This window comes from Motacilla alba, chromosome 1A, assembly GCF_015832195.1.
Source record: "Motacilla alba alba isolate MOTALB_02 chromosome 1A, Motacilla_alba_V1.0_pri, whole genome shotgun sequence".
In the NCBI taxonomy this organism is placed as follows: domain Eukaryota; kingdom Metazoa; phylum Chordata; class Aves; order Passeriformes; family Motacillidae; genus Motacilla; species Motacilla alba.
In genome coordinates this window covers 34,567,745-34,583,317 of record NC_052031.1, presented here as the reverse complement: position 1 = coordinate 34,583,317, position 15,573 = coordinate 34,567,745, and the positions used below count along the sequence as shown (strand labels likewise).

Below are 15,573 nucleotides of genomic sequence, written 5' to 3'. Positions count from 1 at the left end.
TAAGTTCTCCAATGCAGCTTCAAGAAACAATGCTAAGAGAGCCACAATCCTCTTGAAACTCAGATTTTATCGTGGCACTAATAAAAAAATTCAAGAGCTGTGGCTAAGGAGAGGAAGTACATTTTGCTATAATACTTACAAAGTTCCAAACTCTATGTCATTACTAATGAATTCTTCCAAAAGGCTTGTATCCACCATGGGACTTTCCAAGGCTCCATGGACATCTTGCCCTAGGGTTAAAAGTAAAAAATACAGAAATTCAGAGGGAATTGTCAGTGTTGCAGAATAAGTGATGCTGCCAATGGTCCTACACAAAGGAAAACCAAATCTGTCCTGTCTCATATGTAACAAAAGTGTTATGCTTCTGGTTTAGTCACTCTGGGAAAAAGGATGATAAGAAATGCAGAGTAATTAACAATGTGCAGGGGCATTGCAGATGACAGTGCAGCACCAGGCAAACACCACTGAATGCCTGGCATTAAGGCTTCAGGGAATTACTGCAGAAGGAGGATGAAGACTCCAGTCTGCAACTGAGAAAAGGGGTTTTGAAGATAGTTTCCAACTCCTTTACATTGACGTCTAAACAGTTTTTTGAGTTGAAGCTCAGATATTGTCTCACACAGATCCACTTGGTGCATTAGTACTCGCAAGTACTGCGATGAATCTCTGATCTAAAACTCCATTTAAAAATCCACCATCTGAGTTTAAATAAAGCCCAAATAAAGCTTTTAAAATATTTGATTGGTGGCTTCCTTTTATTCTAAAAAAACCAGCCCACTAACATGTTAAATGTATTAGCGAATAGAAAAGTTCAGTACTTTGTCCTGTGTTGCTTAGTAACTGAAGGCTATAAACAGATTTTATGATTATAAAGTTTCCGGAATTCATGACAACTTTAGTAGAAAGTCAAGGAGCACTCATTAAAAAACCCAGCCAAGCAGCCCTACTCTGCAGGCTCCCCACCTCTGCATCAAGCCTTCCATAAATACAGGTGTGGCCAGTCAGAATGCAAACAAGATAAGGACCTTGACATTCCTGCTTGAGCTGCAAGTGCTTCTGTCCCACCACATGCATGATAAAATGGACCAGCCCACACAGCCAAAGATGTGAGGCTCAGCCCTAGAGTCTGACATCAACCATGTCCCCCCAGCTTGGCAGCAGCACGTGAGAATACAAAAGGTTAATCTCTGCCTCTGAGCCAAGGAGTAGTCACTGCCTTTGGTGCATTTGCTGCCTTCTCACTGTACTACCTTGCATAGGACACTCACCCTAATGTATCTTCAGCTCCTTCTCTGCTGTCTTTGTCTGGTACTGTTCCTTCTTGATCCAGCGTTTAGAAAGGATATTCATGCAAGCAGGATCTAAAAATCCACCACCTTACATAAATCCATATTGCTAAAAAACATTTCTCAAATTGCTTTGTGATCACAGATTAATCTAGGTATTGTTTACTTGTTGGTGCTGTAAGCTTAATTTTGACTGCCTTTCACTGGGGGACAGCAACTTGGAGGTGTGCTACTAATAGATCCTCGCATCAATGTATTGATGTTGTAAACAAAACTGTCCCACGCACACCAGAGAAAAGATTCAATAGATGCAGCCCACTAGCTTAGCAAACCTGGAAAACACAAATTCTGGAAGCAGCAGCAGATCGCTTTGCAAAACCAGCTACAGAGTGCAAAAGAGCCTGGGTTTCCTTAGCAGCCTTCCTCAAACCTGCTGGATTCTCATCCTTTCATTCTTCATGCCGGAATGTAGGGCCCCCCTATCTTGAATTACAAATCTTTCTCCTTTTACTAATGTAGTCCACAGGAAAATTATTCTCTTCTCTTCTTCTTTTACCCCACCTGTTCTTCCTGTTCAAACCACCAAACCCTCATGAAGAATGATATACTTTCATTACTAACTTGAGGCCACAAGGCAAATACAAAATGTTTTTCCTGTACCATACAACCAAGAATCCTTTATTTTGACCAAGATCAGAGACAGGCTCTTTTGAATCAAAGAATACAACTCTAAATCAAGCATGGTGAAGGTCTTTCAAGGGGACATCCCACAGTTCAAAGGTATTTCAAGTGGACATCTCACAGTTCAGAGATTAGCTCTGTTGTTAAGTGATGGTAACAGAAATATATCTATCATTTCTGCTTAATCTCTCCACTTTGCATGAACAGCTAAATGGCGAGGAGGAGAATGAAAGAATAAGCAGTGCTGGGAGAGGAAGGAAGTACACCAGGAAGACAGGTCACCACTAATGAATGTTTGTGATGGAGGTACACGGAAGAGTGGGCACATTTTGCTGCCCTGTAGAACTCTGTTAATGTACCTTCCAGGTCAGTGGCATCATGTGCTTGTACTAGCATCTGTTTCAGCAGAGGAGGACCTCTTGGATCATATGCAAATTTATTTTAAATGGTGGCATCCATTTCACAGGCATTTGATCACAGTAAGAACTTAACAGATATGGGCACCAAGCAAGACAGTACAGTCACTCACCTGGGTGTTACGTGCTTGTGAGAGCAGAGAACTAACTGTGTTTATGTGGCAGGACAAGCCCTGTGGTGAGGCCTCTGTGAAGCACAGAACCACGAGCCTGACTAAGAGTTGCTGAAGGATATGTGGAGTCAGCAGCCTCAGTCATCAGTTTGGCTCTGCTTGCAGTTCAGTTTATGCTGCAATGTGCCCAGACATCTCTGGAATAGTCTGCACTGAGTGACACATTCAACTTTGGTGTCACTGTGCAGAGGACTACCAGCTACCCAACAAACAGATGAAGATGAAAGGACGAGGCAGTGCCATGGCAGGGGGTTCGCACACAGAAGTTTGCAGAACACACACAGCAGTCACAGGCTGCGTATGATTATATATTTCTCTCATTTCTTCTTAAGCTTGATACTTCTGTTGTTTTGTCCCCAAGTCTAAAACCTGTCAGTACTACCACTGTCTTCTGTCTCCTGTCCATTCTCACCTAGCCTGTCCCTAATACCTGGCCACAGGCCCCCAAGGAGAAGTATGAATTCCAGCCTATTAATTTGGCAGTTAGTTTTTGGCAGACATCCCCTTCTTTCCTCCACACATGAGGTTCTCATCACCTGGCTTCTCAGCTTGACTATATGGTCCTATGACCAAGTCTCAATCCCTGAAAAACCTACCTTGATCAATTCTCTGAATACTTTCATGTAGTAGCTGCATTTATATTGGCTGCCTCTTTTTCAGTGGTATCTAAATGGAAAGTGAAGGATGGCGGACAAATAGTATTGACTAAAAATCAATACTAAACTAATAATTTCCTGACATTAGAAGAGGATGCCAGGAAACTCCTAGCCAAGTCCAGCTATCTATAGTAAGATCAGTGTTAAAAGATCAGCTGCTTTACACAGGAAACAATCCTTATATACAGCTCAAGGTGTAAAAACAGCACAGAGAACGTGGTCAGTGTTTAGTAATACTTGCTTGCTGAACAGACAAATTCACATTTGCTACAAAGCCTTGCAACTTGAGGGATATGTTTCTGCTTGAGAAGTAATAACTGATTTCCACCTAAAGGCACTTTACCATGAAAACGGTATTTTAAAGATGCTTCAGCACTTTATGAGCTCCACTATACAGGTTCAATGGTCCAGCTGAACCTCATTGACTTACACTAAGGTAAGTATTACTGATGGGGCTTATAGGCCCTTCTTTCATGGTAATGGACTCCAAGACTGGTTGCCATTTAAATTGTGTACAAAAGTCCAGCTCAATATGACTTGCACAGACCTGCTGTCATTGGCACAAGCTGCAGAGCTACAGGGTTATAACTATAAGCCAGCTGCAGCCAGCCAGGAGGTATCACAGCCTAGGTTATTCAACTTCAGAAAGACTCCAAACTGTAAGGAGCGAGTTTGTGTTAAGATAGACATTTTTCCCCAAAGTAACATTTTCTGTAGAAACAAATCTTACCATCAATATTTTATATTTTTCATTTCATCTTTTATTCCTGTTTCAAGCTCTCATCCTTAAAATGGTATGTGGCACCTCTGAGATTTAAGTGTTTTGTATTTTAAGGGCATGTTTCTTCAGTGGCTTCATTATTTACCACAAACTCTAATCTATGTTCCGTATTACCCATGCGGAAGTATGAGTATACAGAGAAGTGATGGTTCCACTAAGGAAGAGATTTCTTTGGATCACAGACAAAACACATGCATTTCAGACACCTCAAAGTACCTTACAACAGAAATGACCAAGTTCAGCAGTAACTAGGCTGACCTTCTACCAGATCTCTCACTGATAACATCAGCAAGAACAGATTGTTCTGCCACACACAGGTGGAAGAGTTAACCAGGAGCTCTGACCTTCCTTTGACAAACTGGAACTTACAGACTCTAAAATGCAGAATGTTTTAATTATAAATACTCATTTCAACAAGAATAATAGGGGAAAAAACCTACATCAACGATGAGATCTCCAATGTGCAAGTGAAATAAAACAGAAAAAAATTAGAACTTCCCAGCAACACTAGACAAAAGCCATTTACTTGAATGAAAAAAAGCCACGGCCAAATCCCAGAGTCATATCTAATCTAAAAGGTCTGTCAACTATTCAAAGAAGTGATTGCCAGGAAAACAAACATTATCTCACTTTCCTTGAGAAAAAAAATCCTGTTTCAGACTGTCCCCTCACAATACTGCAGATGCAATTTTGTCTTACTAGTGAGTGTCAAAACAAATATGGACTGTAAGGAGCTAAAGCACAAGGCAGAGGGGACTCTTTTTGTTCATGAATTTCAAATAATTTTACCAAGCAGATCAATAGATTCCTTAACGGCCAGCTGATGCATTTGTAAGCCAAAACTGAACACTGAGGAACCACTCGATAGCACCATTCTCCACTTGATATCACAAGATCCAGTTTTTCATAGCCTTGAAAACCATGTTCTAACACTGCTATGACTAATCACAGAGACCACCAAATCAACACTAGCAATTTATGACACTTGCTTCATGAGGTTTTGCCTCATTGAGGTGTTACAAAGCCAGCCCACAAGCTGTAGTACTCAGCTGCAGAGATGCCACTACTTAAAACTGGCATTGTGCTCAGTAAACATAACCCCTGCTTGAAAAGAGGGCTAACCACCTCTTTACTTCAGCTTGCTCCCTTTTCAGACTTACCTATGGTTTATAAAAGCAAGAGAGCCTACTCCATGCTGAATGAATGACTGGCTGTTGCAGCCTTGACACATATCCGTGTCCAGATAATGAAATTCAGCCATCTATCAGCATCACTGCATGCTGTATGGCCTTAGCAGACCTTTGTCACATTCTGATGGAACACAGCAGAACCACATATTACGGAAGGGACATGACATCCCAAGATGTTTTGTTTGTCCTGTAATTAAAAGGAATCAACAGGGCTTCTCACCCTGGCACAAACTACCAAAAGATCTTCTAAAAAGAGTTGAAGTAAGAATTATATAATTAAAATTAGTAATTCTCATTAAAGAGCTTATACAGCTAAAATCCATGCCACAGCTTCTACTATCAGAGTATCATTGTCACAAAAGTCAACAGAATCTAACCTATACTCCCCTAGAAAGTCATGTTTTCAAAGAGGATTCCTAAAAAATGTGCTTTTTTGTAATATAATTTGTATTCAACACTATTTTGATATTTAACTGGTATGCAATGGAGCAGTAAAAAAGAAAAAAAAAAAAAAGAAAGAAAAAGAAAAAAAAAGCCTGATAAAAACAAGTATTATGCTGCTGAAAGCAAAGCCAAAAAAGTTTGTTAGCCTTTCAACTCCATGATGTAAACTGAACTTAAGGAACGTGGTATGAATTTCCTACCATCTATAAACAACACTTATTTGCTTGTTACTAGCCCTAGATTGTAGCTCACCAATTTGAATTTCTTGGCTTAAATGTATTTCCTTGATCAATTTTTTTTAATGTCTGAGCTTGAAAGTAAAATTTAAAAATTATAGTTGCCACCTCTCACCCAGGCCAATAGAGGGGCAGGGAAAAGAATAACACAGAAAGCAATCACAAGAGTGATTTTCCCAAGTAGGTAACTTGGAAGTTTCCCAAATTACTTTGAGATCAGTGAATACCTGCATTTGAAAACAAATACAACAAAAGTAGATTAGAATAGAACAGTTTACATATTAAAAACAAAAAGCAAAGTGCAAACTGGAGGAAGGGAAAGAAAAAAATAGTAAAAAAAATACAAAAGTAAAAAACCTTTGAACACATTATCAGAGAGTCTAAAAATGCAACTTTATTATGGACTCTATTAGGAAGTGAATTGTGCAGTAAGAGAAAATGATGAAAATAATTAGACCAGCTTGAATAGAAAATGTCTTGGAGAAAAAGGCAAGACAGATGATCCCAGCCAAAAGACAAAAATATCCAAGTTTAACTCCTCAGAAAGGTCCTGAGGATACTGCACAATTAACATTTTACCAGTTACAATCAGGCCATTTCAGTTAGTGGTAAGAAAACCCTCTTAACCTGACATGCTAAAACTGAGAAGGAAGTGAGATCTCTAACCCCGTGAAAATCACTAAGATTTCAGAAGTGTTACCCTGCAATGAGTCCTCAGGAACTTCCCAGTTTTTCTTCAAGGCAATTTCCTTGCCCATACTGCAGGCTTTGCTGGGTGTGCCTTCCCTTTGGTATTCTGGCCAGAGCACAAAGAAAAAGGCACTGCAGCACATCTGTACTATTTGTAATCATACTGGTACTGGCTTCCACAATAACTTAGTGTAAACACAGCTTTGGCTCTCAGAGCATTTTTTCCTCCTCCTTTCTTCCTCAGTTACCCCCAAACAATTATTGGTTTTGCTGACACTAAAAATTGTTAAGGCTTCTCTTGAAACTAGTCTTACCTTCAAAGAACTGCTGCAAGGCCTCATTTTCTCCCACCACATCCATGAAAAGCCAGTAGAAGTGTTTTGCTTTCCTACTACTTGAAGAGCTCCCGCTGGGACAAATGCACTCTCTTCCAGATGATTATGAACATGCCAAGGAACACATCATGTTTTTGTCAGAGGTTTCAATGACTTTGTTCCAGCTGATATCATTCCTCTGTAACTAGAGTCAGGGTTATCCTTAGACTTTATGTAAAGGACTTAAACTACAAAAAAGGAGACTCTAACAATGCTTTTGAGGCAAGAGATGTTGGTTCTAGCCAGTCAGTAAGTCTAATGTTCTTGTTTTAAGGACCTTTGGTCCCAGTACTAATTACACATGCGCAAAAAATGCAGCAATAAAAATTACTTATCTTGTCTTTGTACTTTCACACAGGTCATGTAATTAGTACTACCAATGAAAGCAATAGTAATCAAAAATGCAAGAGAAAGCCATCACTGGTAGGGAAGTAGAACTTCTATGTTGTAACTATTGTTAACACAACTAAATCACACATTAGCCTGTTTGTCTAAGGTAACATTGGAAAACACATGGGAAAGCAGAACATGGAACAAAGCTCTTTTAAGGCTAGCAGCAAACTCTACTACACTTTCTCTTAGCTCATCTTTAAACACTGAAAACTGCCCATTCTGTCACCACTAAGCAAACAGGAGAGAAATACCCAAGTGTTTTGAGCAGACATCAAAAAAAGGCATTTGGTTATGAACAAAAGTTCCAGTAAAGTCTGACATTTAAGACATTTTTGGAAGTTATTATATTCACTAGACAAGTAGTTGTTGTCCAATTTTTACAAGCCCCAAGCATTCACAGTGACACAGGTTTCTCACGCTAAACAGCTCATATGAAAAATATAGAAAAGAATTTTGGATTAGGGACATGAAGACAGAAGTCAGTCAGCATTTACAAGATGTTGATGTAATTGAGTCTGTCATGACTTGAGATGCACTACATGTACATCTTTGTACAAGAAAATCACCTCAGCATAGTACATTTTAGATACTGCCATGTATAGAAAGGACTCTTCGCTCTGCTTAAATGAGTGACAGGATTTTGTTTTAAAGAATACTAAATCCTTTAAGAATAGCACCAGCTACTGGCTACAATTTGCCTACTGTTAGCTAATGATGGAAACCATTCTATCTCATTATCTAAACTAAGGATTAACAAGAACTTAGGAAGCATTTATGAGCCTAACATAAAACATTAATATCAATAAACACAGTATCAATAAAATCTTGTTTTCTAAGACTGAGTAAAGCCAGACTTCCTTAGCATTATTGAATGGATAAACAATCCTTTAACAATTGCTAGTACAATTATTCCAGGTTTCTACAACAGCAAGTAGTACTCAGTGACAGGAGTATTCCCTCAGTACTAAAATTGCCCAGGTTGGACCTACATACTTCATTACTAATAATATCTACGTTCAGTTGCTTGTTTTTACCTTCGCATTAAAATGTCCAGTCAAAGCCAACACTTGCAAAGTGTTTTCTGGTATATACAAGCAACACAAGCATGTATTAAATTTCACTGCCCATTCTATTGACTCTTATGAAAACAGAGAATATTGCAGTAAGACAATGATGAATCGTGTTGGTTTTGTTCAGCACCAAAGAGATCACTGAGATCCTTCTTGTTAGAAAAAAAAAACTATATAAGCTCACCTTCTAGTCAGTTTACCTGTCAAAGTTTTAATCTTGTGTGCAACTGATAAATAGTTGTCAGGACTGAGATCCTATGTTTTTTCAAAAGGGCAAATCTAGTTCATACCCACAACCATGTTCCTTGTAACATCATAACTACCTTCAGCTGAGACAATGCCCAGGAAGAAAATGACCACTCAAACTTCAAGTGCCAAAGAAACACTTCCAACAGAAAAAGCATCTCTTAAGAGGCCAGGTTCCTTTTTGGGGGTTCTCTGACACCCTTATTTTCATACACACAATTGTAACATTATATGGAAATTATCATCAGCATGTTAAAGGAATCACATAATGGAAATTTCTAAGTTTCAAGAACAACTATAGGGAAAATGAGGTATAAGACATTGTAAACTGAAAATCCCAGAAGACTGGGGAAAAAAAAACCCTAATTTAAAGGAATGAAAAAATTCTAGTGAAAGAAAATTAGAGGGAAAGTGAACGTTTTTAGCAGTCATACATGGGACAAAATAGATTTCTAACCAAAAAGCAAACAAGATAACTTTATTGTTCCTTCATATTTGAGAAGCACTCTTCCTTAAAGAGAAGATAGGTTTATTGTGCTCTGACTCTTCACTATATGTGTTTCTCTTCCTACATACATATTTTTAAAAATTACAAGTAGAGGAAAGCAGCACTTCAAACAATTCCAAGCTCTCCCAGCTGTCTATTAACTGTACTGGCATGCATGCATAGAGAGCTACATAAGTGTACCTAAGCACTGCAATGAAGAAAATACCAGGCATTTGCTCTTCATAAAATCAGTTTTATATTTTGGAGTGTCCTACTGGGGAGGTTCACATTCTGCATCACAAAGAACAGAGACAGAGACTGTTTCAGATTAACACTTTAATCAGAAGGTTTGTGTTTAAATGTAAATTACGATCACTAATACACCCGCAAGTGCTTACCACATTTGTTCAACTAAGTATTAGAGGTACGCATATACAGCATAGGTCAGTTTAAAACAATCACAGTACTTCTTAGTGCCATCTGCAAATGGAGAAAGATCTTGGACCCACTTTGTGGAAATAAATATCAAGTGACAAAAAGAGGTTCAGCAATTTCAGTTATGTATATTCAATGAAGTTCATGCATGCGCAAGAGTAAAAAGTTTTAGAGCTCTTCCTTGTAATAGCCAAGTTTTGCTAGCGACATCTCTCGTCTCAGCTGCATAACTTCCCAGAACATCTGATCCACTAAAAAAGACAGAAATATCATTAAATATACCAAATTCACATTTTATTTCAACTGATGCATTCAGGCTGCCTTACTATAAATGAGTTTAGGGGAACTTCATAACAAATATCTGGTAAAACCAGCATTAGTATGCGTAAGGGCTAATTGTACTTGGTTATGACAAAATTGTTTCAAGCACATATTCTAAACATTTTAAATGAGAATCCTATAAAAATTCCTCAGATTTTAGATATATTTAAAATGGAAAACAGAACTTTATCAGTATTCTTGTCAGCTTCAATTAATTGCAGTTTCTTATTTAAGCTTCCCTACCCCTTGCCTCATTTTCTGTGAAACTAAATGACTACAAAAACAAAAAAGTAGAGCTTCTTGAATAAGAATTGTTTCACCAAAGAATCTATAATTTTGCCTTTTATAATCCTTTTTGCTCCCTTTCTTCCTACAGTAATCTATTAGTAACAATAAATTGGGTAGGAAAGACCCTTTTTTCTTATTTCATCTGTATTTTTCTAAATGCGATAAGCCTAATGCATAGCTTAAGAGTCTAGATGTCACAGCAATACAAATCAAAATCGTGGGGTATATAATTACTCAACACAAAATCTCCATGCAGTCAAGATCCTGATGTAGAATGTCTACAAATATCATTAACCTGAACAACAAGCACAAGGTCTTCCCTACTATATTTCAAAAACACTTCTGTATAAGTGACCTCTGTCTTAAAAATTATAAGGTGCATTAGTAGAAATGCATGCAGCACATTATACAGACAATTATGATGAGTGTCTACATTCTTGTGAATGTATTATTGAAATCCTTACATAAAGCTAGAAATGCAAATGCTATGTTGTAGTGGTACAGATGATAACTGAGCTGAAACACCAAACTTTTCTTTTTTTTACAAACTTCTTGGGAAGAATATATCAATCTGATAATGTTGAAAATATTTCATTATATGATGCAAAAATCCCACTAATTAAGTTTTTTTTATCTCGATAGCAAAGTAAATTATTTTTAGTTGAAACTCCACAGGTCCTTTTGGTCAAAGTAAAAGCCTTTTGACTACAAACAATATTAAAACTTAAATAACACATTTTCAAGATCTTCAGTGATGCTAGTAAATCAGTAAAAATTACCACCATCTGAAGGTTTTATCAAACATAATTAAGCATTGGAAATAGCTGAATTTCTGGTGAATTCCATGACCCTTTAATATTGAAAATTATCAGTATTATTCTTTGTAATTAAGTCTACCTATCACCTCAGAAGTACTTCAGGTTAGAAACATTTGAGTGTAGCTAAAATCCTGAGCTCTTGATATTTGGAAACATCAGGAAGAGGTGACTATAGGTGAGGTAGCAAAGCAGGGCAAATTCTAGCCAAATTCTTGATGAAGCAAATCCACAGAGACTTGAAAACTGGAATAATGAAATGCACAGACATCCATAAATATTACAATGTTAACTAGTTTACTTTACTTTCTACTTTACTTTCAAAAATGCAACTGAACTAAAAAAAAATTACATTTTCACAGTGAAAGCAAATATTTTAATTTACTATTGACATGGGGCTAATGACACTTTTTCCACTATCTGTGCTCAGTGTTTCTGGAAGCCTGAGTAATATGACCTGTTTCAAAAAAATTTGGACTGAAAGCTGGCAATATTCTTTGACCTGGACAGGAAATACAATTAAATCAACTCTGTGCAGTTTAAACACAGTCAAATAATATTTTCCTTTTATAGTGATAAGCAGGTAAAATGGTCTTGAAAATTAAGACAAAGCTACGCTTCCAACATGCACTATACTTTTAAATTCCAGTATCAAGTAACTAGGTGTACTGCAAATACGTTTTCAAAAAACATCTTCTTTTATACGGACAAATGAGAACCACAAAGCCCAGCTAAACAAATTTCTGAATTACTGTGCAGTAATCATCTTATCCTATAAATAGGATATGATATTCTGACACAACCAAAGCAACTGGGTGACATAGGTAGGGAACCCCCCAAGCCACAGCCTGAAGCAATGGCAGCAAAAACCACATTTCTCTTTTGGGGTGGAGGGTGATCAAGCCTTACTTTATAACCAGAGCCCTAATCAAGATTTGGCCATGCCACTGCAATGATCTCTTTTCGCAGCTGCACTCGGATGAACGATTACCAGTTTTCTGTGTATATATAAAAGGTTACCTGTTTACATTTTGCAATTTAACCCAAAATATTGTCTTTCTTGCCAGTTCCCCCTGAAAAAACAGTCTGACAAGAACACTGTCTCACTGCCATGGCACAAAACCAGAAGACATACCAAAACACCAAGCTAAATAAAAATGGCCCAGATCAAACCCAACTGAACTTTTTTGCATCCAAAATACCTCCACATTCTGTGATAGAGCTTTGATTTTGGACCACTGTGTGAAAAAACTGTGACTAACTCCCCTAGCTAGATTTTGTTTTAACATTTCTTACTGTATAAGGGGTTTTTTAATGGACTGAAAATCAATGCATTGTAATTCATTGTTTTAAAAAATAACTTTATTGGAGAGTGAAATATCAACATATCCTCAAAATTACAACAATGACTAACTGATAACCTGTAATGTCAGGTCACAGATAGCAACTCTGTTGTACAGAGAGCAACTTTTAGGAACAGGCATTATGTAAACATCTCTTTACGTAGGTCAAATAGAATTTTTTTATACTCACCATCTTGCTGCTTCAACAGTCCTTGCTGGATGTATCGAATATATGTAAAGAAGTTACACACAGAAGTGATCTAAACTCATAAAAATAATGGTGGTTAATGTAATTTTGTATAGAGGCATGGAAAAAATAGTTAAATAACTACTACACAAAATTAAATAATAGTAAATCTACTTACCCTGTAACGACAGAAAGGAGAAATGTAGTAATAACTGCTTGAATCTCCTAATTTGATTCTATGCTTGCATGACTTACTTTGTCCACTGAGAGCACATTTCCTACAAATATAAAGGTCACATGATTCAATAAACCAATCTGACATTAATGTCTAAACAAGCACATGTTTATGGTGTTAATGTAACTGCTTCATATTGGCACAGATAGATGAGTCTCTACTTCATTTTACAAGCTGCAATTATTACATTATGTTGTCAATTATTTTAGTTCCACAAGGCCTAATTTCATTTCAATACTGGTGTGTTATGATGCTTTTTTTTGAATTCTAAAACTTTCTTCAGCTCTGGGAATGCACTTCCATATTCACTAATTTCAATTGGCTTGACAACTCTGGCTCAGTGGGATTTCTTTAATTAACTCTTGATATGTCAAATAAACATTTTAAAAATTGTCAGTTGATGCCAACGTTTGAACAGATTTTTTTAAAGTTCCGCTTGATATTGTACTTCATCCTAAAAACAAATCAGCCTCACAGAAGAGCAGATAATTCTCTGAGATGCATTTTAAACCCAGTTTTGCATTTATGCCCAAATTGAAATAATATTTTACATTCAGAGTATAAAATCTTCTGGGACAAAGGAAAATGGGCTGTCTGGCAGTAATTCTTTCTGTTACCATTACAAAAAGTCGGAGTAAAATAATCAAATTTACTTCTGGTGTATTGCAACTAAGCAGTATTCAGGAAAGGTCATTAGTCACCACAAACTGTTCCCAAAAAAAAACCAAGTTAGGAAACCAATGAATTTTTAAGGATAAGAAGAATTTGATTTATTCGGAATGTCTGTATTACAGCATCTCAGATGAATTGGGTTGTCATGGCAACCACTGTTTCATTAATTTTAAAAGCTGCTGGCTCTTCTTTCTCCCATTTCTACCTCATCAAACTGGGGAGTCTAAGAACAAGCTGCCTTTTAAAAGTGAAACAAAAATTACTAAGCTTCTGTGGTTCTGAACAGTGGCTCTTTTAAATTGCCTGCAGCTGGTCCACAAAACCATGTAAAAAAGGAGAAAATGGAAGTGTGTATACAATTTTCCATAGCAATTTATGAGGACTGACAGCAGTTCATTGATACAAGAAATCCTAAAGTAGCTGAAGCAAGCTGGATCACAATTTCAGTCTAGCTTTTGTGAGAAGACAAACTTTCAATGCTAGGAAAATAAACACCCTTTTTTTCTTCTGGTTACATAATTGCCTTCTCTATGCTGTCTTCCATCACAGCAGTTAAAGCCGAGGGCTCCTGCTGGTGACTCAGTTCTGCACTGAACAGCACACACAGCTCAGCGCTTTGTTCCCCTTGGGGACAATTATGTGAATTTTCTGGGGAAACCCAGCTGTCTTTTGTTAAGGCAGCACTCCCTACACACCATCACAGTTACCATTCAGTAACTTCTGTATATTCAGAACCTTTCTGAACTAACATCACAGATTTCTGTCCTCCACCCCTCGCTATGCTATTTGGGCTGTTACCCACTATTTTATGAATGTTTTTACACATGAATGTACAACAAAATGCAAAGGTACAACAAAATGACTTCTTTAAAAACATTACTCCGGCTTTTGTTATTGTTTATTTTCAGTTTGTCTATATTAAGTTATCCATTAAAGATGATTATTTCAGTAAAAAAGCATTTTGCACCATATAAAAATAAAAACATGAAACTGCTATGCTGATTCAGTGAAAACCGCAGCACCTGTTTCCCATTCAGTGCCAGTAATAATATATGAGGCAAAGCACAAGTGCTGTCAAATTACACTTAAATACTGCAGATTCCTTACCTATTACTTATCTACAAGCAGCACCACAGAAGTTTTTGTTGGTACAGAAGAGTTGGAAAAGGGAGAGAAGAATTTGCCTGACCTTTTTGTGTATCTAAAACAACTAAATTACAACTTGTGCATTGTCATCTCAAAACATGAATCTCTATTTTGCCAAATATTTAAGGATTTTCTGAGTTCTGATTTAAAAGTTATCTTACACTGGAGAAAACAGGTTAAAAATCTCCAGAAATTTCTGAATTATGCAGTTGAGTCTCCTGTCTGGGTTAAGTATTTCATCAGATCAAGATGCAGCAAAGTTGCTTGAACCACAATGATTTCAAATCCATTTGTCAGTTGTTTTTTATGACACGTGATTTGTTTCAGTGGTTTCTGACTGTCCAGATTCTCTACTGCTTTCCTGGAACACAGATTACAGTGGCAGATCTTGGACAGGAATTCCCTACTCCTTCAGTAGCTCCATTACTGGTGTGGGCCCTTCTGATGAGAGGCTGCTACAGCTCAAAGAGTGTGTTCTAGTGACAGGAAGAAGTTGAAAAAATTTGAATGCTTGAACTTTGCAGGCTAGAAGAGACCAAAGACTAAGTCATAAAACACACAAAACAAATTTTCATTTTATACAGCTTCTTTAAAGAGAAAGTAAAGAATTTTGAGATGTGCCAGTTGTAGCTTCTCCTCCACTCAACAGAGGAAACACGATTAAAAAGCAATGACAATAAGAAAGAAAAATATCTTAGAGCCAGATGAAAACATTTTTATGAAAGTTTTCTATTGTAAAATTGAGCTCTCTTAAATCAAATATTACAGAGTAAATTGTCAAGTTGTCCAAAATACTTCCAAAAGAAAGGTCAAGTCTTTCTCAAGATTTGGAAGGCTTCAGATTAATATCCAGATTGACCTTGTTTTCTTACTCCAAAATCCACTAAGACATCCTACAATCCCGTTCCTTACCCACATAATCAAAGCCTCAGTGCCTCAGGCAAGTCCCTCCTGCACAACTGCAATGCCTGTATCAGTACCTGACAACAAATCTTGCTTCACATTTCT

The 15,573-nt window shown here is 37.2% G+C and overlaps 2 protein-coding genes across 8 annotated transcripts in view; both read right to left on the bottom strand.

Annotated features, from left to right (window-relative positions):
• MYRFL (myelin regulatory factor like) overlaps positions 1–9,304 on the bottom strand; it is a 42,688-nt gene extending 33,384 nt beyond the window's left edge. For 3 of the 4 annotated variants that reach the window (XM_038153922.1, XM_038153923.1, XM_038153924.1), the window contains exon 1: positions 140–9,304. In XM_038153922.1, coding sequence (XP_038009850.1) covers positions 140–342 — 203 coding nt within the window. In that variant the 5' untranslated portion in view covers positions 343–9,304. The remainder of the gene's footprint in view (positions 1–139) is intronic. The other variant, XM_038153926.1, reaches the window with a different exon arrangement.
• Positions 9,305–9,442: 138 nt separating this feature from the next.
• Positions 9,443–15,573, bottom strand: part of LOC119708059 (RAB3A interacting protein) — a 31,749-nt gene continuing 25,618 nt past the window's right edge. For all 4 annotated transcript variants that reach the window (XM_038153927.1, XM_038153929.1, XM_038153928.1 and 1 more), the window contains 3 exons: positions 12,691–12,790; positions 12,516–12,585; positions 9,443–9,809 (listed from right to left, as the gene is read on the bottom strand). In XM_038153927.1, the coding sequence (XP_038009855.1) occupies positions 9,727–9,809; positions 12,516–12,585; positions 12,691–12,790 (253 nt within the window). In that variant the 3' untranslated portion in view covers positions 9,443–9,726. The remainder of the gene's footprint in view (positions 9,810–12,515; positions 12,586–12,690; positions 12,791–15,573) is intronic.